This window comes from Acanthochromis polyacanthus, chromosome 5 (genome assembly GCF_021347895.1).
Source record: "Acanthochromis polyacanthus isolate Apoly-LR-REF ecotype Palm Island chromosome 5, KAUST_Apoly_ChrSc, whole genome shotgun sequence".
Classification (NCBI taxonomy): domain Eukaryota; kingdom Metazoa; phylum Chordata; class Actinopteri; family Pomacentridae; genus Acanthochromis; species Acanthochromis polyacanthus.
The window spans coordinates 10,097,290-10,123,627 of NC_067117.1; the positions used below are offsets into that span (position 1 = coordinate 10,097,290).

The 26,338-nt window shown below is 39.6% G+C and overlaps 1 protein-coding gene across 2 annotated transcripts in view; it reads right to left on the bottom strand.

The window, feature by feature from the left end:
- The window catches only part of pax7a (paired box 7a), a 46,045-nt gene extending 31,693 nt beyond the window's left edge, over window positions 1–14,352 (bottom strand). Inside the window, exons 1-4 of one of the 2 annotated variants that reach the window (XM_022214052.2) lie at window positions 13,730–14,352; window positions 12,307–12,542; window positions 11,370–11,499; window positions 10,818–10,946 (exon numbers count right to left, since the gene is read on the bottom strand). In XM_022214052.2, the coding sequence (XP_022069744.1) occupies window positions 10,818–10,946; window positions 11,370–11,499; window positions 12,307–12,542; window positions 13,730–13,814 (580 nt within the window). In that variant the 5' untranslated portion in view covers window positions 13,815–14,352. Of the gene's footprint in view, window positions 1–10,817; window positions 10,947–11,354; window positions 11,500–12,306; window positions 12,543–13,729 lie in introns of both variants that reach the window. The other variant, XM_022214051.2, reaches the window with a different exon arrangement.
- Between the last annotated feature and the right edge of the window lie 11,986 nt (window positions 14,353–26,338).

The window sequence follows — 26,338 nt, forward strand, 5'->3', positions numbered from 1 at the left end:
GCTTGTTTTTATAATGAAAACTAATAAAACCAGTTTGTTTTGAAACCTCAGAGAAATGGCTCTAATCTTTAAGCAATGTGTGAAATCCTGAAATACATTTTCCAAAAAGACTATCATGCTCCACTCCATTATAGTCCACTGACATTTAGCGGATTGTAAGTAAACAAACTGTTTCCAAAGAGCTCCTTTATGTGCAACAATCTAATGAATATTTCCTGTAAAGAGCTTTTTTTTTCTGGGCACAGCGAAGCATTACAGTGCTTGGCATTAATTTCTGAGATCCATCCATATTGAGGGGTTGTAATGTGCACAGTAGAAAAGCTTTTTATACTGAGACTACATATTCCCCAAGGAGAGAATGACTGACGATGCAGAAATAAGCCCATTAGTTGAAAATAGGGGACAACATTTGAAGTTGTTATTTTGTCGGTTATGACAGGAGCTCCACCCCACTGTTTGGACAACCGCTTTCACATTTTCACTTGTAGGAAAAAAAACACATTTCTGATTTGCAACACTTAGGGAACATGTTTATTGTCTTTGTGGATGTGGAGGGAAAAAAAACACGCACAATTAAAACAAATGAATATTTCAGTGGCGGAGCAGATCAAGAGCATAAAATGTGAAATGTTCTGGCCCTAAGTAGCATAGGCTAATGCCGATTTTTAAACTAGCAGACCATGGTCAATGTTTTTCATTCATCACTGAGGGAGAGCACGGGCGCGCTGTGCTAAACATAATTACTGTTGCACATTATGTGGGCTATTCCTGTATTGTAATAAAATTAGCCAGAAATGCTTTTTGTCTTTTCTAATGCAGCTCCATGGTAACCAGTGGACGGCCATAATGCAACACAGTGTCCCGATCTGTGCCAGCTGTCAGAGTTTGACAACCTTAGCTGGCAAGGCGAATTGGAGGAAACTACATTTCTTTCAATAAATTATGTGGCTCTGACCTGCTCATCCATTGCGCAATTTAGCATGGGCATAATAAAGCCTGAGATGTCCTGATGTACTGTCCACTCATTGTTTTTTGCGACGCTTTATTGTTTGGCACGATAACAATGACTTAATCACCGAGACAAACATCTATTTCCGACAAAAGTCCTTCTTATTATGACACCGTTTATTTTAAAATTTTCACCTCACACAGACAGAAAATCCAACTGGACTACAGTTTTTTCTATACTCCTCAATTTACAGAGAAAAATGGGCTCAATGCAAAATTTAAATGCTGCAAAAAGCCAATAGTTACCCATAACATATCTTTATAATTAGACTTTAATTTCACTCTATTTACTGCTTTAATGATATTCAATCATCACTGTTAATATTCCTAAAACACAAAACGGAAATGTGAAAAAAATGATATAAAATACAGCTCTACATATTGTGTGGAAAGCTGCAAAAACAAATTAGGAAAACATGCTATAGAATTCAACACAAAACAAAAGACAGTTTTTAGGTAATTTTGACCTATAAATACAAAACGGCTCATTTTATTTTTGATTAAATCAAAGTGGCAATTCCAAGCAAATACCTCAATCTCCTGACTGATATTTTCTGTATAAATATAATGCAGAATTACTGATGAACCTTTCACAAATTCACAGACCTTTGTCATTATGTGACATTATCGGTGAGCCGGCGACAACATTTATGTTGTCTGGTGGATAACTTATTACTCAAAGTGACTACAATTTATGGAATTACATGGTTAATTATATACTGCTTAGAGCTGAAATTACACTAAACCGTCTGTCCCTTCTGGCAGCTCACGTAGCCAAAACAAAACAGTATTTTACCTACAGTCATGAGGAGACTCGGTGCATGTTTGGGGTTGCGTGATGGTCTAATGTCATGAATGTGGAGAATTACTTAACTGCATGTTGACATTGTTACTGGTGCTTTCTGACAAGAAGTATCATTGTCTGCAGAGGTCATAAGGTCAGTTAATTACACTTGTTTATTGCAGCCACTTTACCAGCTTCTCTAGAGATGTACCAAGAGGTTTGTTTTAGCCAATGTATTTTTTTTCCAGAGACCTGGAAAAAAAAAAAAAAGACACCAAGAGGACATCTAAAAGCAATTAAATGAGATTTCTGTCCGATAACAAGTATCATCGGTTTTCCCATTAAAACCTTAGAAACTAATCTCCCCTGCTGAGAACACTTGTCTCTCCTCGTGGCATGGCCAGGAATCAGTAGTGAGAGATAAATAAATAGCCTTTAAAAAACATTGGCCCTCTTGTCAGGACACATAGCCACTCAACAGCAGCAACAGTCCACATGTCAACTCATTCTCTTCCCATTTCCTCTGCTCTCTTTGCTAAGACACTCCTGTCTAATGAAGTAGAGGGACTGCAATCCCACCGGGCTCAGCAGAGCTCTGTCATCCCTGAGTGTTGTTTTCCCTCTGGGCTGCCCAGTCATTGTCCACTATCGAAGGCAATACTCACCAATCAGGATTCATTACAAGACCGAATCAGTGAATGAACTGCCCACTGCAAGCGCAAACATACAACTGCCCGGGAGAAGAAATAGGCCTCCCAGGGACCCCCTCCAAACTTAATTGGATTGCCAATACTGCCCACAGACATTTGAGAAGTCTGGAAAAACAATGGAGCAGAAAATAAATACTCCAAAGCCACAATGATGACTCCACTTGGTAAACTAACACAGTATTGATCGTCTTCTCTCTTTTTTTTGTTTGTTTAGAAAAGCCTCATCCCTGCTAATAGCTGTCTGAGAGTGTAATCTCTCCCTTGTCCTCCCCCTCCTCTCCTCCCCTCCACATTCTCCATTATGTGGCTCCTTTCAGCAAGCCTCAAATAGTTTAGGTTCAGTGTCGCACTGGGGTACGGGGCATGGGACTGGGGACCAATTGTTTGCTAATGTTGACACCTGCCAGAGCAGGCTTGGTCTATTTGGGGCCCGCCAAGCTGTAAACTGGATGCTCCCCCTCTTTAGCAAGATTAAGTGTGGGTTGCTGGGGTCACAAATCACTGGACTCCCTCTGATGTTGTGAGGCACAGAGCCAGAGACTGAGACTACTAAAAGAGAAAGCTGGAGAGGGAGGGACAGAGGAGGGAAGAAGGATAAAGAGTGACAGTCTATTGTTTAATGAAAAGGAGGGGAATAATGTATCTTCTTGAGTGCGCATAACCAGTGTGCCCCATTCAAAAAAAATATATATCAACAGTGAATCTTGCCCTGCCAAGCCACACAACAGATTTACGCCTTGGATAAATGATCAGGAATTTTTGAGATTTTTGTTTGGAATTCAGAATTAGCAGCAATTGTCACACAACTTGCGCATTTCCCAAACACAAAAAAATATAGTATTAGCAGCATGAAAAAAAATGATGTAGCACACTTACTTGGACTGACATATTTGAAAATGACTTGTGTTCTTCGAGAATAAATAAACACAAAAACGCTGGCTCCCATTAAAATTGTACTCTGGGGGACCAAACGAATACACTCCTCTTCATATATATCTATTGACTCATATCTTTGATTTTTTTAACACATATAGCACAAAGCCCGGGAGAAAACCAGTGGCCATGACAGACAGTGCCCAGCTCCTCCTCCTCCCCCTTCCTTTGCAGATGTACATTAATGCAAAAAAAGGCAGAGATCTGAGCTGCAGCAGAAGCACCCTGTCTCCCTTTAAAACTGCTGCTGTCCAGCCTGATCGTGTCAGTTTGAAGGCCCCTATTCAAAAGTATTCATGCATCTGCCTTTGAGGCACAATAGCAGCTAGTTTATAAACTGTCTGCCCAGGCACCCAAAGGCTTTAGTTCTTATTGTTTTCATCCCCTTAATAAACTTTTTGGAGGAGTTCATCAACTTGCCTGAATAGCCTATGCAGCAAGTCTCAAGACAGAAAATAACAGAAGGGCCTTTTCTCCTCCCTCTTCTTTCTCTCGTCCTTTTCTAGTGGCTGTTCATCTAACAATGGTGAGAGTAGGCTGTCAGACATCACAGGGCTGTTTTTTGTACCAATATAAAAAAGTATATATAAATACAAAAAAAAAAAAGAAAAGAAAAAGAAAACGCCCCTCTTAAAATGGGAGTTGTATTTTCACATTTGGAGAAGATATAGGCTAACTCAAGCTGCGCAATAAATTCACGAAACTAAAATGTGCAGATTCAAATAGAGAAAGGGAATATATCTATGGCATTGGTGCATTTAAAAGAGCAAAAGTGACATTTGTGCTTTTCAGAATAAAAGACTTACATATTTTTATTTAAATTTTAAATGTTTGTGAATCAAAAGGGTCCTAAAATATGAATTTTCTATTCACTATGTTCAAACTCACAAACTGTCTGACACCTGTTAGTCTGGCAGCACAGACATGATTGGATGCAATAAAACGTAATTTTGGGTGTAAGCCATTAATCCACTGTTATACCTTTAAACTCTGTCGAAAAAAAATGATCCAAACTTAAAAGTCTTTAATAGATGTCTGCTCTAATTAATTTCATACCTAATTAAAACAAGGCTGCAGTCCATGCATGCTGGCCTGTTTAGCCCGCTGGATGGCCATAATTGAAGTAATAGCGGAAAAAAGGGGGCTGCTTAGAAATAAAAGCCCGCAGCGGTCCAATTCAACAACATCACCATCCAACCACGCTGCTCACCCCACCTCACCCCTCCTCTCCCCTCCACCATCTGACCCAAAAAGGCCTTATTGGCTGCCCCGGACCAACCACCTACTGTTTCCCACCGATGCACTCGGTGCGTTTTAACACCCTAATTAGATGTGACAAGTTCAACGAGCTGGTTTCAGAGGAGGAAAAGCTGGTCAGGTTATGATTTCCGAGTCAGACTCACAGGGGAATCTCTGGACAGCTGATTCCTGTCAGCCTCATTCATCTTCTTCCAGCCAATTAAACATTAATGCTAACAAAGCGATGGCAATTTGGCGAATACATTAAATGCGTAAAGTGGAAATGTAAATGTTGGAGGCAGCGTCAGCGGAGCTGGTGGCAGGAACAAGACCGTCAATGATGATGGTAATAATCATTTGTATTATTTTAAAATATCTATATTTACATGTATTTTTTAAAAGCTACATTTTACTTATTGCACAAAGCACACTAAACTGTTGTTGGTAATATGTGCCACAAGAATAAAAGGGTGATCTAATAAGAATTTGATGAAAATGACCCCCAAATTGCCTCAAATACCGTGAAATTAATTTTCTTCTACACGATTAGGATATAAATTTGATTGAAAACTGACTTTGTGTAAAGACACTGGCTATTTAAAACTCAAAGCCTCCTTCATTTTTTTTTCTTGGCTAAACCACTCCAAGAACAAATATAATCTCCCCCTAAAAAGAAACAAAAATAGACTTTGTGTATATACTTTGGACAATCAAAATAAGCCAAGCTGCTAAAAGTTTTAATATCCCCACCTGTTGACATGAATGTGTGATGCTCATGTGTGAGGGGGGGAGAGGGAAGGAAGGGAGGGAGACAGGGGAGTCCAACTTGAGCAAAGAAAGAAGATGAAAAATTGAGATTTTCTATTTATTTTGGACCACAGCCCTGCAGGCAGAGCGCAGGATCCCGGAGCCCCATAGTGAAAATTGGCGGAATAAAACACAGACAGAAATGAGAGACGCGCTGAAGCGCCCCACTGTTGTGACAGGATACCTGGAGGGCAGCGCTTCCTCTTTAATTTGTCTCGTATGGTTTGAGACCCCCAACCAGACATTCAATCCTCAGAGTCTGCGTAAGCCTACTGAATTTAATTCTCGATGGTGAAATTATATGCTATAATTAAATATCATATCATTTAAAAAAATGCTCGGTGGCATAGAGACATCTTATCGACTTGGTCTTCCTCGGCTTCGTCGTTGTTATCACATTAATAGTAACAACATCTAAAATGGGCCTATCAGCATTTGTGGAGGGGAAATCACAGGCTAAACAAAGGGCACCTATGGGCTTACAGCTTATATTCTGATATTTTTTGCGAGCAGGAAATGCTAACCTTGAAATGTTGCTATCTGCGTCTAACAATGTGTGATCATAACCCCATAAATGAGGGGAGAAATTGAATCCTTTTAAGTTATTAAGCAGGAAAGGATTATAAACTCGTCTTTATAAATGAGCTAGAAATCCCCATGTCTTCCTCTGTACACTTTTAAATTTCCCACAAGAAGCTGGAGAGGAAAGATTGCCCCTTTTCAAGAGCCCCACAAGAGATGGAAAAACCATTTTTGTGCCCAGATAGGAAGTCGTCCCACATGGTAAGCGCCACTTTAATTAATAGACAGCCTTGAGAGGTATCACTGTCAGCCTGGATAATGGTGACAGAGCTAGTGTTTGTGCTTCCATGAATATTTCTCATGTGATCAAAGTCAAATGCCAGCACAGAATGAATTTAAGCCTACTCCATTTTTTTCCCTTATTTTGGAGCCTAATGCTGTCGACACTTAAAGCTCCTGACACTGAAATGTCTCGCCGGGTTGGTCTGGTAGGCCTACAAGCTTAAAGTGCACTCCTTCAAATTGATGCAATACTCATTACTCATAAGCAAAGCGTCTGGTGTTATTATGTTCCACGGTTTGCTCACGTTCCTTCGCTGGAACCAATAGGCCGATTTGTTACACTGGTTGTAGCGCCTGTCATCAAGTCTCGCGATATGTCATTAAATAACAAATTACACCGTAATCTGAGAATTAAAACAAGCTGAATTAAGAAGGAAAAAAACGAGAGAAAACATTGGTGGGGATGTTTACACATTTTTGGTAAACGATTTCTCATTTAAATGTACAGTTAAAGCACATTAGTTAAACTAAAATGGAAATCTGTCACACCGTTTTAGGCCTACTGACTAAGAGACCGCAGTCGTTACTAAGCAACGTGTTACCTAACAACCAAAGAGCTAAGCTAGCGTAAAATTAAGCTAGCTACGTGAGCTAAATGTGCTTGCTATTTACCCATTTCACGTGCTATTATTTATATTAGGTGTTATAAAGCAATTCCTGGGGTTATAGCAACGCTAATAAACTGTCCCATCTCAGCCACTGTTTATTACAATCAGGACAGAAAAGAAAACAAGTGACTGCTGCTATCGCTTATGCTAATAATTTTTAAAAACACCATTTTGCCTGGCTATGTAATTAAAAAGTCATTTCTTGAACGTTGAAAAATTAGCTCCTTAAGTTGACACAGTCTACTGTTTATAGGCTATTACTTTTACTCTGTTTTAGTCGTTTACCTATTTTAGCTAACAAAATTAATCACCTTTGTTTTTTCTTTAAAAAGCAACCTTTGTATTAAATAAAAATATGAAACGGACACGTTAAAATAGATGCAGGCTATTATATATTTTTGCTACATTAAATTAATCAATTCGATGCAAATAATAATAATAATAATAATAATGACGTTCATGTCGTGTCTTTCAGCTCCTGCCCCCTTTATAAGAAATGTAGGCCTACCGATGTAAATTCCAGTGAAATGTGGCTTGAGTGGCTGCGGGGACAGGGGAGGTTAATCCGAGTTTAATGCAGTGAAGCACAGCGCAGGGTCTGGGCTATGATGGGTATGTTATCTCTGCCCAACATTTGGGTCTCCCTCAATTTCCACCCAGCCAAATAGCTGCGAGAAAGTGCAGATGGAGTCACTCTCAATGCCTGAGGAAAAAACGTTATTAATAGCTAAATAACTTCCCCATACTTTCACTGAATCTCTCTCACACACTGTTCCAGATGGATTTGTTTGAAGTGGTCTCTCGCTTCATTCCCCTGTCCTTCTCATTCAGCACGGCTTTAGACCCGAAATATAGCTACATTATATTACCATACACTTAGAGACTGGCTGTGCGCGCACGAGTGTGTGCGTCTGTGCGTGAGCGCATGTGTGTGTTCATGACGCGGGAAGCACGGAGGGGGCAGCTTTTCACACTTTTCATCACTACGAGCAGCAGCTATTCTTTAGGGGTCTCTTTGTTTCTGCGGGAAACAGGAAACCTGAAGGATGAACCTGAGGAGAACTTTATTTGCGCAAATTAAAAAATATATTATAATAACTGATAGGTATCTTAATTAGAGCACACAGTGAAATAGAAGAGGGAAAATCTTATTTTCTCTTAATATTTTTGTAAAAAAAAATGCAGGTCACATTTTACGCATCTTATTCGCTAAATCAGATTTCAGTGAATACACCGTCTCCTCTTGCCCAGTCCTAACCTGATCTTTGGGCTGTCTGACTTCCTCACACCTCTCCGCTGCTCTGTCACTTTCCCTCCCTGACGCGCTGAAATAATCCCACCTGGCATCTGTTTAATTAGACCGGGGACCTCAGGTAATCCTGCGATTTGCTGAAGTGTCCATCGTCTGTCTCCACCTCATCAGACGGTCAGCTCGGATGCATCAGTGCGGCTCTCGCACGCCGGACAGCTGATTCACCCTCTGCTTCTGACCGCTGTGGCGCAAAACAAAAGGATGCCCACGTTTGTGGAGACGTAGTGCAGCCTTCCTGACATAATTTAACGCTGGCGCATTTTTGCATGACCATTAAATTGTGCAGCTTCGATGGGATAATTGTTTCTGCAAAGATTCTGGGTGGACCACGATCCCCAGGCGATAAACAATTATCAGAATAATAAAAGGGCCAATTTAGCAGCGAGCAAAAAACTATTTTCGGTGCATGCACAAAGAGTTTTGCTTGGGTTACATCCCTCTGAGAAATAACAGTTGGCTTCATGTAGAAAAAAAATAAATTTGCATCATTTTAATACGTTTAGGAGTTTAAGCACACGTTTATTGCAGCTAGATTAGAGCTGGGATAAATCCGTGATGTAACCTCTGAAAAAATAAAATACGTAGACCTAATAAACAAATAGATAAATAAATAAAGTCTTAAAATCTGGATAAGTAAACGGAAAAAAAAATCTCATGAATTTTGTGCCCAGGGCGAGCCACTGTGAGCTCCGCTCTGAGATGAAAGTGAAAAGAAATAAAAGGCTCTATTTAATCTGCTTTAAAACCTCTCTCCACATAAGGGCTGTGCTTCAAACTCGGAGAGTGAGGGGCTGATTGGGGATAAATACATTTCTTACCATGCCTGCGAGCTATTACACCCTGCACGAACACAGCCACCTATTCAGCAACCATCGTTTCCAGTGCTTACTCTAATAAGTATTAACATTATTAAATGCCATCCGGATGCTGGTAGTCTAAACTGCATTACGCACAGGGCGCGTCTCTTTTTATAGCAACGTAATTCAATCCCAATTTAAAACACAAGGAGCGCGAAGGGAAAAAAAACAGAAGCAGGAACATTATGTGGATATTTTGCATCAACAGTTGTAACTCAATAATAAAGCAACCATAATGCATTTAACACTTTACAAGGAAAACTATCACATCAGCAGCCAACGTGCGCCTCAGTTGTGCGTAAAGATCAGACTCTCCAAAAAAAGAAAGAAAGAAAGAAAAAACCGCTGGTCATTTACAGCCAGCAGGGTTTACAACCCATATATACGGACATTGGAGATATTTGCAACAAAATGGTGACATTTTTCTCATAACATTAATGCGTGGTGTGACAGAAAAAAGAGACCGTTTTCACGCTATCAACTGATTCTTCTCCAACGGGCCATTATATAAAATTACAAAACTATCTACCAGCGGGGCGTACTGAATAATTCATCTCCTTTTATGTCTCTTCTTGCCCTTTGTCCAAACTTTTCTCTCTCTTTTACCAGATTTTTGAATGAGAATGGACGGGCCCATACTCTCCTTTTTCGCTGCCCTGCTTTCCAGGATTTGCTTTTGTACCTCGGCCTCTTCCCTTCAGAAAAGCATCAATAGAGGGGAGGTTTTGCTCGTGAAGTTCATCATCAAGTTTGAAAAATTTCTGGCAGTGTCTTTTTGAGATAAAAAAAAAAAACAACAAAAACGACGCTTTTGTGATTTGAAAAAATCTAGGCGCCCATTGACAGCTTTGGTCATCAAACAAGAAAACCTTTATATCTTCTGCAGAGATTTGGCGGCTGCACGTTTCACTTCATGGCCAACGAGCATGCAATAAAAAACAATAAAATACGACAATAAAAAAATGTAGCGCTCTTGTAAAATGCCACTTCATTCCATTTTAAAGATCAAATTACCCAGAATAAGGAAATTATCACGTCTTGTAATTCCAGCTTTAATTGCTTGTATTGTCCCACGTGTCTCAGCCTATTTCTCGTATTTTTAAAATGCAAAAAATATGCTACAGGGAGGGGAAAAAAACACATTTCTATACCACAAGGAGAGACCAAAATCTTCTACGGTTGTTACAAGCTTGTTGACAAAGACTGAAAGCGAATACCTGCATCGCTTTATTTTCTCCCCTCCTAGCAGCATTACTAATAGAGCAAATAATAATATGAACATTGATTTCCACTTTAACTGACAAGTGGTGAAATGTCAGTGAACTGACATCGATTGTGAAATGGGTCAACTGTCAGCTGTCGTTTAGGGGTCGTTAAATGAGTGAATGAATGAGGAGGAATTCGCTACACAAATTAATTTTCTGCAGTTAAATACCTTCTGCCAAGGCTCTCATAAATAATTGAGTGAATGAACAACTGCTGGCTCGGAGTTAAAAGCAGGAATAAATTCTGTGCGTTTAGCTGCAGCTCGGATGTGGGACAATTTCCCAAGAGGACGCAAAGTAGGAAGTCTATTTAAAACATTTGCTTCCTGCTTACAAGGCTGCAATTTACTCATAATAATAATAATAATAATAATAGTTTGTGATTTCAGACATATGCAAAAGGGCCATATATTTTCTGCTGTTAACTTACATTTATCACCGAGGATGCCATCGATGCTATGCTTTGTTTTCTTTTCTCCATCTTCATCCTTCTTATCACAGTCATCCTCGTCATCTTTTTTGCCAAATCGGGCCCTCAAAACGCGGCTGATGGAGCTCACTAATGGCAACAAAAAGGTAAATGGGTGATTAGCCCTAAAACCCATAAAAGAACCATAGTAATCCTATCATACATTTTTTTTTAGAAGGATACACCAGACAGGAAAAAAAAAATCACAGGAAAAGTTTTTTAAACATGAAGCAGCAGCGTTGGAAAAAGAAATAAAAGTCTATATTTAAGGAGCAAAAAAAAAACACTCTAAACACAATCATGTAAAATTCACTACTGAGCACAGGATGATGTTCTTTTTCTGGGTCACACAGCTGTAAGTGTGCTTTAACTGAAGCATTTTTTAAAAATTTCTTCATCAGTAACTGGGGCTTAAAACATGTTGAATTCAAAGTGATGTTCAATCAGAAGTGATGCTGCAGTGTTCGCTGGTAGTAAGAAAAAAAAAGTGCAGCTTACCAGATGAAGCCTCACCTGAAGGAACTGTGCTTCTGTCGCACACCCCGTCCTTCAGCAGCTTATCCCGGATCTCCCAGCTGAACATACCCGGGTTTTCTCTCTTGTACTCCTCGATCCGCTTCTCCACGTCAGGAGTTGCCACCTGCTTTAGGTTTGAAAAGTGGAAAGGGAGGGGAAAAGACAGAAGAGGGGGAAAAGAGGGAATTTCAGTTTTAATTGGGATGTTATTTTTTTTAAAAAAAGATGAATAAAATTAAACATAAACGTCTTAAAAGAAACAGAAAATAACTACGAAAAATAAAAAGTCTGGGCTCCAGTGATATGTATGTATGCATATATGAAAAATGAACTAAATACATAAACAAAACAAACAAAGTAGGAATAATTCTTGTTGATAGCACAAACGAATTATTTAAAGACTCAAATCAAAAATATTTTTAAAGACGATTAAATGTGTGCAACCATAATTTAGTGTTTCATATGTATAAATAGAGAAAATTTAATGGTACACTGATCACCAAAAACAGCAAATTTAATACTATTCAAACTAAATTTCAGTGTTTGTTTTTAGTTTTCACTTTTTAAGTTAATGCTTTCATATGTTTTATATAATCGTCTAAGATACTGAACCTTTGCGTAAATATTTTAGTCAAATTATAATGAACTATAGTTACTTTTTACTATTAGGATCCACAGATATTATGTTACAGGTGGGATGCAATGTTATTATTATTATTGTAGGAGCTCTAACGGTTTCCCTCCTGATCATCGCCCTCCATCAGTCACAATAACACAAACATCAGATTTGGGTTCACTCAGGTGTCATGCGCCTCGTGCCACCCCACCACCCAAACCGACTCCCATCCTCCTCCTCCTCCTCCTCCTCCTCCTCCTCCTCCTCCTCCTCGTGCTGCTGTGACCCTGTTTCCGGGACCACCGGACCCCCACTCACCCTGGGCTTGCTGCCTCCTATGGCCCCCGGACGGATCGAACCGGTCTCCTGGTACCGGCAGAGGATCTTGGAGACGCAACCGTGAGAAACTCGCAGTTGTCGCGAGATTACGCAGGGTCGGATGCCGTGGTGGGCCATCTCCACTATCTTGTGTCGGATGTGATTTGGCAGCGGCCTCCCGTTGATGAACACTCCGCCAAGCTGGTTCACCCTACCCTGGCCCAGAGGGGTGGACACTGCGCCACAATAAACAACAACAACAACAGTCTGAAACAACAACAACAAAGACAGCAGCACATCATGTCCTCTGAAGCCTGAATTCACTCCGCGGTGTGTGAGGCGACAATTTAGCACATGGCGTGGTCAAAGAGAGGCATATTTGCGCTGTTAGTGACTTTTAATGGGGACATTATCATATTATACATTTTCAAGAGAGCGTCGCGCCAAATTCATCCAGCCCCATATCTGGCTGACAGGATGCATCCGAGGCCACTTCAGGATCCAATTTCACATTCAAGAGACACTAAAGAGGGTGACACTTCCCACCTTGATTATTCCTAGTCATGCTGTACAAATATTGATGTGATCCTTTGAGCCGTCTCTTTGCTGTGTGTATTATTGCCATTTCCAGCAGCAGGACACTTGAACAAATCCCGCAGCTCGAGTAACTTGCGAGCTACGTGGTTTTTGTACATTTCAGTCCAGGGCACTTGAGCACGAACTGGGTGTAATGGGAAAACTGTTGCCAATAAATGCATGCAAATACAAAAGGATCTATTTTTCCGCCCATATGTTCAGAAGACTCGAGTGTGGTGGGCATCGAAGTAGCAAAATAGAATTACCAGTTAGATTGCTTTCTGTATGTGTGTGTGATCATTAATCTAGCTTAATTTAAAATGTAGTAAAAGGCGTTTGGTTGTTTGTTAAATTGCAATATAATTTTATAAACAGCATCTCTATGTTGTTCTGAAATTATCTGACATTTAAAAATAAATAAGGCCACAAATCAGAAAACAAAATTGTGATTAATTTAAAAATATATTTCAAGGGGAAACTGTATAAAAAGCAGCAATAAATGAGGGATAATTTTCCCTAAATGCACTAAAATCTGTTGCAAATAAATACAAACTAAATGTGGCTGCAAATAAAATGGCAACATCCACATGAATGGAGGTTATTTCAAAGGCTGCGGGCTGCTCTTCTGCAACTATAATTCACTTTGGACCATGACTCGAGGTTAACTTTAATCATCACTGAGCGGACGTCGTATTTGTTCACCCACCTTTTTATTCCCCAGCATGTCGCCGATGGCAAACTGTGTTGTGTGTCACTACCAAAGGCACGAGCTGACAGAGTGGACAACTAACGAGTTCTGTCAGCACAAGTTCAGGCACCAAACACATGTTGTCGTTTCTTTGCTTACCTTCCAGAGGGAAGCCGGTCCGGGGGTAGTTCTGGCCTGGCGCAGGACGCACCATCCGAGGCACTGTTCCTGGTAAAGTAGCCATCCTGCAGCTACTCAAACACAAAACCGGACTCTGCTCGAACCTGCTACTCTCACAAAAGTCCAGTGCAAAAAAAAAAAAAAAAGAATAATAAAAAAAGGCGGAATGTATTCAAAACGTTCAAACAAAAAAAAGAAAAAAAGAGAGAGATGCTCTGCTGCTGTCAAATCCCAATCCCAGGCGGAGAAACTGGACGAGTCCTTCTTCCACCGGGGGGAAAAATAAAAAGAGATGCTCTCCTCTGGTGCGATGAAAAAAAAAATCAAGAACACGGGCAGCAAAGGAAGAAAATAAAATACGAGAAAAAAATTGCAAAGGCAAGTTCGAGAAAAATGGAGGAGATAAAGTGTCTGCGCTGGGGAAAAATGCAGTGTTATTCTTTTTCCCTTGGTGTAGTTTGGGTTCAGTATAATGTCTGCTGGCTGGCTGGAAGTAGTTTAAGTGGCCAACTTTGGTGCATGTCGTAGGAGGAGACAGCCGAGCGCTCCCATAGGCTCCCTGCCCTTTCTTTTATGGATGAAAGAGAGTGGGTTTAGCCAGGAGCCGGCCGACCAATCAGAGACACACATTCCACTTTTAATTCACTGCTGCCTCCCTCATACACCAAAACCAGTTCAAAATGTTAATATATCTAAATGTTATTCTAAATCCAATCTATCTTAAAAAAAAAAAAAAAAAAAAAAAACGGGAAAAAGCGTCCATGACATTCAGCTGTTCAAACCTGAGGAATATTAATAGTTTAAATATGATTACTTACTTTCTTTCTGGGATCATCTGTATCTTAAGAATTAAATAAAAATACATCAAGTATTAAAAGCACTAATATCACTAAAAGAAGAAGCACAAATTCAAACTTGAAACTATATTCGTTAAAAAGAAGCTTGTTCATAATATTATCTACAGGTAAATAACTGACTCCCGATTTTTCTTCTTTTCAATAATAATAATTTAAAAAAATCATATTTGGAAATATGTCTAAGTTAATTTACCTCAACCATCCTGTGCTCGATCAAACTTCTGGTGTCTGTATCCAAAGTTACGCCTCAATGGATGCTTTTGCGCACACGCAGCGCTTCGTTTGAATTAAAAAAAAAAAGTTAAATAAACAAAAAAAAAAATCACGGCCCACTAAATAAGGGAGTGATGGTGTGGATTTCCTAATGGACAAACTGCGCAAAAGCAGCCGTGCTTCGTGGCGAAGGTTACACAAGAAGATGCTTTCGGCTTGTTAACCTTTCAATTAAGTAAATGCGCGCAGCATGAACGTCTAAATGCGCTCCTATAGCTTTTAGTGGTAATTACAACGTTCGGATCGACCCGCTATTGATGACAACAGGTTGACTTGCCCCGCAGAATGCATGAGAGTAATTGCTTAAAGGTAATTGTCGAGGGGGGGGAAATAATGCGCCACTATTAGACCCGAATAGAAAGAGCACATATGGCAGAAAAGAAGAGGTGCGTGTGTCAACTCTGTGGGCCCACCGTGCATATAAAATTGTGTGACAATTGCCGTGGAAAACACTCCTGGTGGAAGGCAATTTCACAAATAATTTTAGCAACAATTAGGGAGTGTGGAGGGGTGAAATGGCGATTTCACATGCAGATGTGCCGGTGGGAAGGATCTGGTACCCTGCCGAATAGCTATGACCCTCACTCTCCCGCTTTGGTTTGCTTCACATGGGACAGAAAAGCACAAAGAGACCGCCTCACCCTCCTGGGAAGGCGCAAGCACTGGATTAAGTCAAGCATCAATCATGTGAAATCCAAACAACAGCACACTGCTCTCATGGAGGAAAAAAAAAAGCCATGGTCTTTAACAAATATCTCACCTCTCTGTTTCTCTCTCTTTCTGCAGCTACAACAGGTAAGTTTTTTTTTTAAAAAAGAAAAAAGAAAAAAGCTGCAAATAACTGGTTCAGCACCATCATACAGGTTTTTATCCCAATAAGCCTGATGTCACTTTACTGTGTTGCAGTTTATAATTTCACTTTTCACAGAAATTTGCTTGATCGTGAGTTTAGGAATGGTGTTTTTTTTCTCCCCCAAACATTTTTCACCCTTTTTGTTTTCAGAAATCACAATTTATTTTCACTTATTTCCACCCAAATAATAATCTAAGTGGGTTATTTTCCAGAGTTTCATGTACTTCTTTTTCATACAGGACTTCCAGGGGACACAATAAGACCAAAACCTCTACAACAAACATCTTCACAGCTGAACCTCCTAAATCTGTCTGCAGTAGTTTATCTGATCAGTTTTTCTTAAGGCAATGCGACTTTAAAAGACTATTTTATTACCATGAATCACAGTTCCTGCTAACATCTATGAACTTCATCTTGCCACAAACACAATCCAGACTAAACCAGTTCAGCTATGAAAGATTTTCATGCAGTTTCCTTTTTATTGACCTCTAATAACACTTTAGAGCTCATTTTAGCAAAACCGTTGCAACTACAAAGGCTGTATTTTCTTGAGAAAATACAGCCTTTGTAGTTGCATAGTCTGATGAACATAGTTGACTATGTTCATCAGACTATTCATTTTTAGAAATAAACTGGCAAACTGTGCTAGCGGCACGACACCCACTAGTGGGCGACTACTGCTTCATAGTTTCTTGATATATGCTGAAAAAGGGGACAAAAGCCAATCTTCTTTGTGTTGCTCCACACAGCAGTTTGTAGTCTTAATGTATGTAAGCATTATGTGCGTACACGACTCACACTCGTCCTCGTCACACCCCAAACTCCATTTAGTCTGCTTGTTTCTGCAGGGTTCAGCTCAGCGTCTGGTTCATATAAGTAACTCTGTCATTTAAGTTTCCTTTCAGCTGCAGCAGACAAAAAAACACTTCCTCTCTCTCGTGATACTGTCTCCAATCTTATCTTGATCAGGACCGCTCTTCAAACACTTTCCTACATAGCCTCTCATTATTTGTGTTATGGCAATTACCAAAGTTTCTTTTTTGCTTGTAGGTGAACGCTTTATTCCCCCTCCTCCTCCTGCTTTCTCCATGCATTTTCTCTATACACGATGCTTAGCTATTCACATCGAGGAGCACAAAAGAGAGAAAACACCTTTGATGAGAGGCATCGCCAATTTAGGCGTTATCTTTCTCTGAGCTGAACAAAGGCGAGAAGTATAGGTATTAAGTGTACATAAACTTTTTTTATTCAGTTCTTTTATCTTCCATTAGGTGAGTGTGGAGTGTTAAATGCAACCAAAAAACTGAATATATTTAAATGTGTTTTTCCCGTTTGCAGTACAACATCAGCAAATTCGCTCCTCTGTGAGATGCCTGTCTGTGAACTCTGATCTGCACCGTTTGTGTACTTTAAAATCACTACATCAAAAAGGAAAAACCCTCATTTTTTGTTTTTAAATGGAGGGGACAGAGAGTGAAATCCACAAAACACAAAAGTAACTGTAACTACACATTCTTGTTACGAGTATAATTTTGATCGTGAAAAAGGAACTAAACAAAATTGAGTAAATATTCAGACAAATATGAACTCTTCTGTCCCACACCATAAAAAAACAACGTATATTCATAGATGTAATTTGATTATTTCCTGAAGCTCCCCCAGCCCCATTTCACGGGTAAATTAATGCTAAGGGCATGCTGTTCTGCTCTGTTCTTTGTTGACAATTGCAGATGTTTCTAAAAATAGTCTTACATCTGCCCAAGTACTCAGTACATGAACCATAAGCTGCCTCTTCTCTCCAATGATGGCTGGTCTCACTTGAATTCAACTTGAAAGTATTTCATGAAAAAAATCTGCCTGCCTATAAAACAGTTGTCACTATGATAAATTGCAGCCCGAAGATTTCAAGCAGGAAGTTATTCAGTGCACAAAGCTCAAAAATAGTGAACAGCTGACCATATTTTTATTATCATCCTGCAGCCATTCATGGTTTACCTCCACTGCCAGGCTCTGACGGATGTTTCTCGATGCTGCAAGCTTCTTCAACGCTGACAAGGTCTGCGCCTCCGCCACCGCCTTGTTAACTTGTTGAGACATTTTCACATCTGCTCAGAATTATCCAAATGTGTAATCACTTCCTTGTGGGAATTATTTTATCACGATAGAGAGAGCGTATAAAATGTGCTCTTAGGAGGAGGCTGGTGAAAAGCTTACTATGTGTTGTAACTGTAATTAAAGAAAGCTGATTTGAGATACTCATCTCATTATGTGTGGCACAGGGAGGAGCTCTGAACAGGCATGTAGGGTCTGACAAGGTGATGTTTGGTTAATAAGGAGAGCAAGGAGGCAGAAATTCCTCAGACTCATTTGGAACAAGTTAGCTGACGTGTGGACCTCGCCTGAAATCTCACCGTTCACTCAGCGCACGTATAAGAAACGCAGAGACAAAGTGAAATAAAAACAGTGGAAGGCTGCGAGTTTAGAGAACGTAAGAAATTCTCAAAAGATCAACCCACTTAATACGACCATAAAGACTGCAGTTTTTAGAAGCATTCCAGCTTTTTGAAGTGGTTCTTCAGAGAAAAAGTGGCTCCCACCCTGAGAGTCAGGACTCTGAATCTGAGAGGTCAGGAGGATTTAAGCAATAAGAACAAGGAATATATATTTTTTACACTTTCCTACTCACACTACAAAATCCTTCACTTGAAACAATCAGTTGAAATCACTCTTGGCTGATCGAGTCAACTTTGTTTCATTTTGGTGCATCCCAAGCCAAAAAGTTTGGGAAGCAATCCTTCAGGAGCAAAAGACATCCCACAACAACCCCTGCTCATCGTCTTGTGCACTGCTCACGCACAATGTGTGGCAGGGGAGAGGAAAAAACGACATATGTTATGTTGACATCTGACTCTGGCGTCTGAGTTACGAGTTGTGGAGAAATCTATAACTCAGCCAGTGATCAAACACAGCTAAAAGGCGATTTAGAGTTAGAGAGGGCAACTCTCTGTGGACTTCTGAGGAGATCAGAGGAATGGACGAGGGCACGTGAGAAACAAAAGACGGTAACACTTGGGGAAAAATGAGTAGCCAAGACAGTCATGTTTGGCTCAGCGTTGGAGAAGTGAAAATGAATGATTCCTCCTCGCTGCAGCACCATCACCAGACCGATCGGTTCTGCAGAAATGAGCGGGGTTTGTGGGTGACATCACACAGACAGGCGGACTCAGCTGGATGTGTGCAGGTGGGTGAAAGGGTGGAAGCAGCAGGCTGGGGGTTGATCTGTGGCAGAGTGGGTGACATCCTGTCACTGCTCATTATAGTGTGAATTCAGTTTATCCTCAGCAACACCTTCACTTGGCACGGGCAGCACAAACTAGTGACAGCAGATAGAGGTCTGGAGTGGAAAGAAATCGTCCAAATCTAGTCTGATCGCAAAAGGAAAAAGGTAGAGATGGTGGACAGCACACTGCACAGAGACAGACAATCTGTACTGATGAAGTGAGAGCGATCTCACACTTTGAAGCCAGGAAATATCTGGGAACAAACAAGCAGAAAATACAAGGCACATGACGAAGCGCTGATCATGACTGTTGTCTCCTCAGTGTCTCAGGAAGTGTAACAGTGCTCCTTTATACCCTTTTAAACAATATGTTAAGAAACCTGTTTTGTGTATATCCTGAGGCTCTTATCACCCCACAGCAGAGCTCACCTGCCCTCTTCTGCTGAACGCAACAGAAAAAAACAACAACGAAGGCCTCCTTTTTGTTTCACTGTCATACGAAATCACACTTGCACTTCAAATACACCAGTTTCTTTAACGTTTGTTTACATAAGGATGTCGTGAGAGTTTAATGCGACGCCTGCTACTCCGAGTTGTGCATAAACGAGGTACCGTGTCTTAGCCAACCGCTGATCTCGTGTCTTTGATGATTTGCCTCAGACCGGCACAAACGCATTGAGATAATGCAACATTTTAAATGGTGTATAACTTGTCATGGACGCCTACAATGTCCCTAAGATAAGGCTGCTCCTGGTTTAGTGTCAGTATCCTCAGAGAAGGGCATTTTTACAGTTGCACACTGAGAAATCTCTGGGTTGCTATTGGGCGTTCAATAAACAGGTTACACTAACACCTAAATGTGAAAGATCACAGATGAGCAGATTTCCCTCAAGCATGCATGAACACGTCTGAGACTAAATCAGTCAACCAGGATTTTGGAAGAATTTGTCCTTGATGATATTCGTCACTTGCCTCAAAATCCCTTCAAAGGTTTGACTAGAACACAACCAGGAGGGCTTCTCTATTAATTCAAAAGTTGCTTCCTGGTTTAATTAAACTGCAATGTATTTATACATTTGTTAAATTTAAACTAATTTGTGCTCTGTCCAGTTCGTTGAAAGTAAGAAAAATAAAGAATGGATGTTTCGCCATTCCCAACAGGCAGATTATTTACAATAGGGGGAAAAAAATTCAGTTGTTAAAGCTCCTTTTTTAAGCTGTAACAACAGCAGTGGACAGTGAAAATACACTCAAACCTTTAGTGAGCTTGGCTGTAAAGGAATACTGTGGGTTGCTGGCATCATTTCATTACAGTGGCCAGTGTTACAATCCATTTTACACGACCAGAAATGCTCAGTGCGTGCGTTGTACTTGTGTGTGTGTGTGCATGTGTGTGAGTGTCAGTGTGTGTGGCATGTGATAGGACCAAAATGCTTGGGTATCACGCTCTGATGTGCATGCCAAATCCACTTGTCCTCTCACACAACCTACCAGTGTGGCTCTGCCGTTTCAGCTCTGCCAACAGAGGTCTGCAGAGAGCAGCAGCACAGGAAGCAGGTCACGACCTCGTATAGCAAAACTCACAATGATCTGTTGCTGAGTGAATTTGACCAAATATTACCTTCAACCAGCTGTGGCTGCCCTGTCTGCTTCCACTGGCTGGGGAATGGTTTATTATGTAAATGTGACTGTTGATCTAAATGGTCAGAATGAGTTAAATCAAGCATCCGTGTGACAACTAAAAGGTGATGTACACAGTTTTAACTGAGATTATATTATATATTTACAGTGAATTCAAACTGCGTTTTCATAGACTTGGACATGCAAACTGCTTTACTTGTTTGACAGTGAGGTTTACAAAAGCCAAAGCAGAAATACTACTGTGCAGAAGTACTCAATCACAATAAAGTCCTGCTCTCAAACTGTTAACTTCCACCTTCTAAATAGAGCCAATTTTAAGAGTCAAATGTAAAAGTTGTCTTTATAAATAAGTATTTAAATTATTACTGATCCCTGAATTTATAAGAAGTGCTTTAATAACGTAGCAATTTCAGATTAATTCAATTTTAAATGTTTTATTTACTGTTTGATAGTTTAATCTGTAGCAAGGCTTCATATTCTATTCACTGATCGAATATCTTCAAGGCGAAATCTGAGTTTGCAGTGTAACTATAGCTGTCAAATAATGGGTTAAAAAATAACTTCAGTTCATAAGCACTACTTCTTTAGTGTTTAACCGCAGTGACACGGGTTCTCACTGGTTTTAAACGCAGTCAACATTGGCTGCCTGCTTAAAAAGCAGCATTCTAACTGAGGATTTTATTTAAAATCATTTTTCCTATGTTATCATATATTTTCTACACAGTCACAATGCCACAGTTTGTTGTTTTTTTATACAAGCTATACTCTATTTTATATGAAACGGGTTGTGTTTTAGCCAAAGCTTTCACTACTTTATTGTTGTAGGCGAGCAAACACATGCCTCTCAATCCAAGAACGACATAAAAGAGTTTTGATTTAATCAGTGGCTGCAAGAGAAGAGAAATTGTTGGGGGGAAAAAAATTAAAAGAAAGTCTCTTTGTTAATGAAGATAAAAGTAATGCCACCATTTTGCATGCTATCACAATTAGTCTCACCACAACCATCTGAAAGATCCCTCCAGAAAACAGAGATCACTTGACCCTCCGTCTGTGACCAAATCGTGACTTTCCATTAGGTGCTCTCTGTAACCATAACATCCATCTCTGCGCAGGCTGGACACAGATGTTTAAAAAAAGCAGAGGGCATCACAAAGAGCTGACAGTCTAGAAGTCACACGGTGCCTGTGATTGCAAAAGGTCCCTTATTCTGGCTAAATGAGCTGAAGAATATTAGAAATATACGCTCTTCTGTCAAAAACAAACTCAAAACAACACGCGGCTGCCATATGATTTAGAAATGATCAAGCTCAAAATATAACTCTTGATGGGAATTTACATGCACGCCTTCTTTAAGTTGCTAGTCAGTAAAGGGTCATTTGTTTGCAGCAGCTTAGACTAACACCTGCAATACAGAACGAAAGCATTTTTTAATTTTGTTTTATGAAAGGCAGCTAAGTATTTGTTAAGTTCGGGAGGTGAGGGGACAGGGAATAAAGTGGGCAACAGCCAAACTGGAGATTCTCCTCTTAGTTCGCAGTCAGGACAGAGACATAATCTTCTTGCTTTAATAAGGTTAATGAAATGATAAGGACATTTTCCTTCCTTCCTGCAGCATCTGGTAGTATTTGAACGCTCTCCATGCGGGTTTCTCACTCATGTGACTTCATCCCATATTTCAAAGACACAAAACTGAATCAGAGAATTAACAGTGCTCAAACTGTGTAAATGAATGTTTATTCGATACTCACACAATCAGTCAAAAGTTTGGACGCACTTTCTCTTTCAATGCTTTTTATTTAATTATTTTGCACATTGTAGATTAATACTGAAGGCATCCGAACTATAAAAGAATACACATGGGATTATGTTGCAAACAAAAAAGCGTCAGTCTTCAGTATTAATCTACAATGTAGAAAATAATACAACTGAATGAGAAGGTGTGTCCAAACTTTGACTGGTAGCGGATGTGTTATTAAGTCGTGTCTACAGTGTCCTCTTACCTTCCATGCGTGCTTCAAGTTGCTCCAAATCTCCCGTGAGCCTAAAAAACAATCATGCAGAAGAGAAGATTTTTGAGCATTCTTCTTCTGTTTTGAATAGTTTCACACCTTTAAAGTTTACCAAAATAGACCAAACACCTCTCCACAATTTCCATTTCATTTACAGGAACACACACAGTTCCAGCACTAATGGAGACAGTCTTTCAGAAGAGCGGCAGAATCAGGAATAAACAACACATAAACATGTTTTCTCAATAGAAGTACATCTGGATCAAGTAGAAGCCTGAAACAATGCCTAGATAGACCTAAATTAGATGAGAATTTTCACATTTGTCAAGAACAGATGCAAAGCCTGGAAACAGGGAAGCATCATGACCTTGCTCTGTCTAACTAAAGCTCACTGATTAATACGTGTTTAAACTGCGGTTTATGAATGTATTAATAAGTATGATGCACTTAAATAATGGAAAATGATCTGTGCCCAATTTTGTTAGGACATAACAACTACAATAATTTAAGATTCTCATTGTTTGCCACAGATCCTAACTGTGCCTGGGTTGATATGTAAAAATCAACTAGACACACCCGATAAACAAGTTTCACTAAAGTTCCGCATCGATCAATGTTTCCTCCTTTATTTTCCTGATTGTAAGAACAAACAGATCTCACTTGCCAGTATCTGATTCAAATTCTTAACAAAACCTTAGCTCAACTGGGTTAATTAAAAAGGCTTTATGCTTACTTCACACACAAGATTTTCCTTAAACCCCAACTGTTAAACTACTACAAAAAGAATACACTGACGTACAGGACTGTATATTGCACCAAAAATTATTCTGTTGCTTAAATGCACCATACAAAGGTAGTTCAAGGTTTCTTTAAGTTCATAATGTCAAAGCAAGTTACATGTTTAGTGAATACAAATAGCATCTTCCACATAATCAAATTAAACTCAGATATGTTTGACTAAAAGCTCTGGAGCAGCCTTCTTCGTTTAAAGCAGACTCCTCTTGCTTTTTCCTAGTAAAATATCTGGTCATCTGAGCGTCTCTAACTGAACTGTCACAGATGATTAGAGGAGGAACAACTCGCCTTGGTCTCCCAAAGAGCATGGGGTCCTCACGAGAGAGTGAGCCACAACTAGAATCAATGTCACCGTTCAGATAATCATGCATTGCCGATTCACCATGTAAGATGCATTTTGTTTGCTGCCTAACTGTGTAAAGCCCCTATTCATTTTCAGATTTTTTCCACAGAAAAAAAAATGTGGTCAACTCAGTAATGATGTTTTCCTCTTGAAATTCCTGCCCTGGTTGTTGTGAAGAAAGTGTTTTGTGCTGCATAGCTTGTCTGGTTGCTGAAACAATTCCTGTGACTACACAAGCTGAGAACATTTTCAAATCTTTTCAAACTAATATACTTGTAATCTTGTTATTCTTTCCTATTAAAGATGAGTAAGTTTGACATATTATTTGGGGACGCCAGGTCAGTTCCATTTGTTTTAAGGAGAGTACAAGACTAAATAGGTTTCCTTCTGGAAATTAAAGCATTTTGCGCAAACTATTTTTCATGTTTTGCTTGTAAAATGCTGAAATAATTTGAAATATGCAGCTGCAGTGCTGCAATGGTGATAGGAGAAAAATCATAAAGCGAAAATATCCTTTATCCTTTAATAAAAGCATAATCAACTTCTGTGATCGATTAATTGAAATAGTTGAATACAAACACATATTTTACAAATATTGTCTTTTATCTGTTTATGATCAGGGTTAGGGTTAGGTCATTACTGCCTTTGTATATGAAGAGTCACGCAGAGACAGGAGGATATTTTCAGAATTATAAACAAAGGCCCATCTCTTTTGTGTGCCTTCAGTGACCTCGCAGAGAACCATGTGTTGATCACACACACATATAAAATAAGCAAGCTTTACACAAGAGTGTGAAATCACCATGTTCCAAGCCTGGAGTGGTAGAGGGACAGTTTGGTTCCCAGTGGCAGAAATCTCTGTCAGACAAAGCAATGACCCCTGAATTCATGATCACTCTCAGGAAATCAGTGTTTCATCTCTGCTGGGGTCAACAGTGGAAACTGATTTGAAACTCAATGTGTTGCTGGTGTAAGACACACAACACATGTAGAGCAGAAATTACAGGGAGGACAATGTGAGGGATTGCATGAATGATGACACTGTTGTAACCAAAGAACCTCACTTTGAGTGATAGATAATCATATTCACAGCAACCCTAAATGAAACAGATGGTTTTGTCATTTTTTTCATGCTTTTATTTGAGCCAGATCCACTGTCTTAACTAAAACTAGAAAATGAATTCTTCATGTATTTGTACATTGCATTAAGGTTCATTTGAGTACACATTTCAGGCATTTAGCTGCATTCAAAGCTGATGCATCCATCCAGTGAGTCAAATAAATACAACAATTACATACTGATTAAAAACAAATCTGTTTTACTAATAGCTAAAAGCAGTAGCAAATGGTATACGGGCATACAAGTAGGCTGTTTGTTTTTTTATGTCTGGTAAAAAAAGACCAACACGGTGGTGGTCAAACCTCAGGATTAAAAACAGTAGTCAAGAGACCAGTAGGTGATGTCATAGTCGCTAAATTTGGGTTTTTAAATACAATCTGTGCTTTAAATATTTCAACAAGCTAAATGACCGTCTTTTTTCATAATTGCAAAATCCACCTTTAATGCAAGAGCTTTTTTGTGTTTTTTTTTTCCTGTAACAAGTTAACTTTCGGTATCTAATTACTTACATTGCAGTTTTAAGTCAGTTTTGAGGGATGGCCTAAGTTTCTCAATATGTGGTTGGACCATAAACATGAACTGATAGGCCAAAGAGACAAAATGACAGTAATAGACACTTCATCAACACAATAAGAAAGAAGCTTGACAAAATGTTTGATCATTTCACTTAAATGCATTAAATGTAAACCTCCCTGAAAGCAGGAAAATGCAAAGTTAGGTTGCCTGAACAAACCCCAAACCGGCTCCCTTGGGTTGATAAACTGCCTACCATATCCCTTGATAGTGGAGTCTCTTTGCCCTTTGTTGGCTCTCTGTGGCATCAAGTCTCCTGTGGCATGTTAGAAGTCATCTAAAAACACCCACAATCCTTCACCTCGTATTGCCTCTATGCACTCATGGTGGTCTGCTGTGATGGCTGAGAACTTGACATTGGGCAGGCATGGTGAGGCATATGATTCTTGGTCATGGATAGCCACAGGCCTTAAGCTGTGTGGTGGTTTTATTTTACTCTGGTTGCCTTCTGTGTGTCTCTTGGTTTTGTTTTCTTAATTTATTTAAAGTGTTTGAAGCCGAAATGATTATTTTATCCGAATTTATTAATATTTTTTATTGAAATGTATTTGTGTCGGAGTGTAATTCAATGTTGTTTAATTTGTAAAATTGCTGAAAACTAAGCTAAAGTGTCTAAATTCAATTGTAACGTTTTCATGTCGCGTTTTTTACTTAAAGAAAGTTATAAGCGTCGACTGAAATGACACGTTTTATCGTGATAAATGTTTCAGCTGCATCTCTCAGCCCTGTTCTCTGACATTACCTTCAGAAGTAGTGCAGGTCTTCCGTTCGTGCTGGTGCTGCGGACAGAAGTGTAACTGCGCCATCTTGTGTCCTGCCCGTGCAACAACTTTGCCGTACGTAA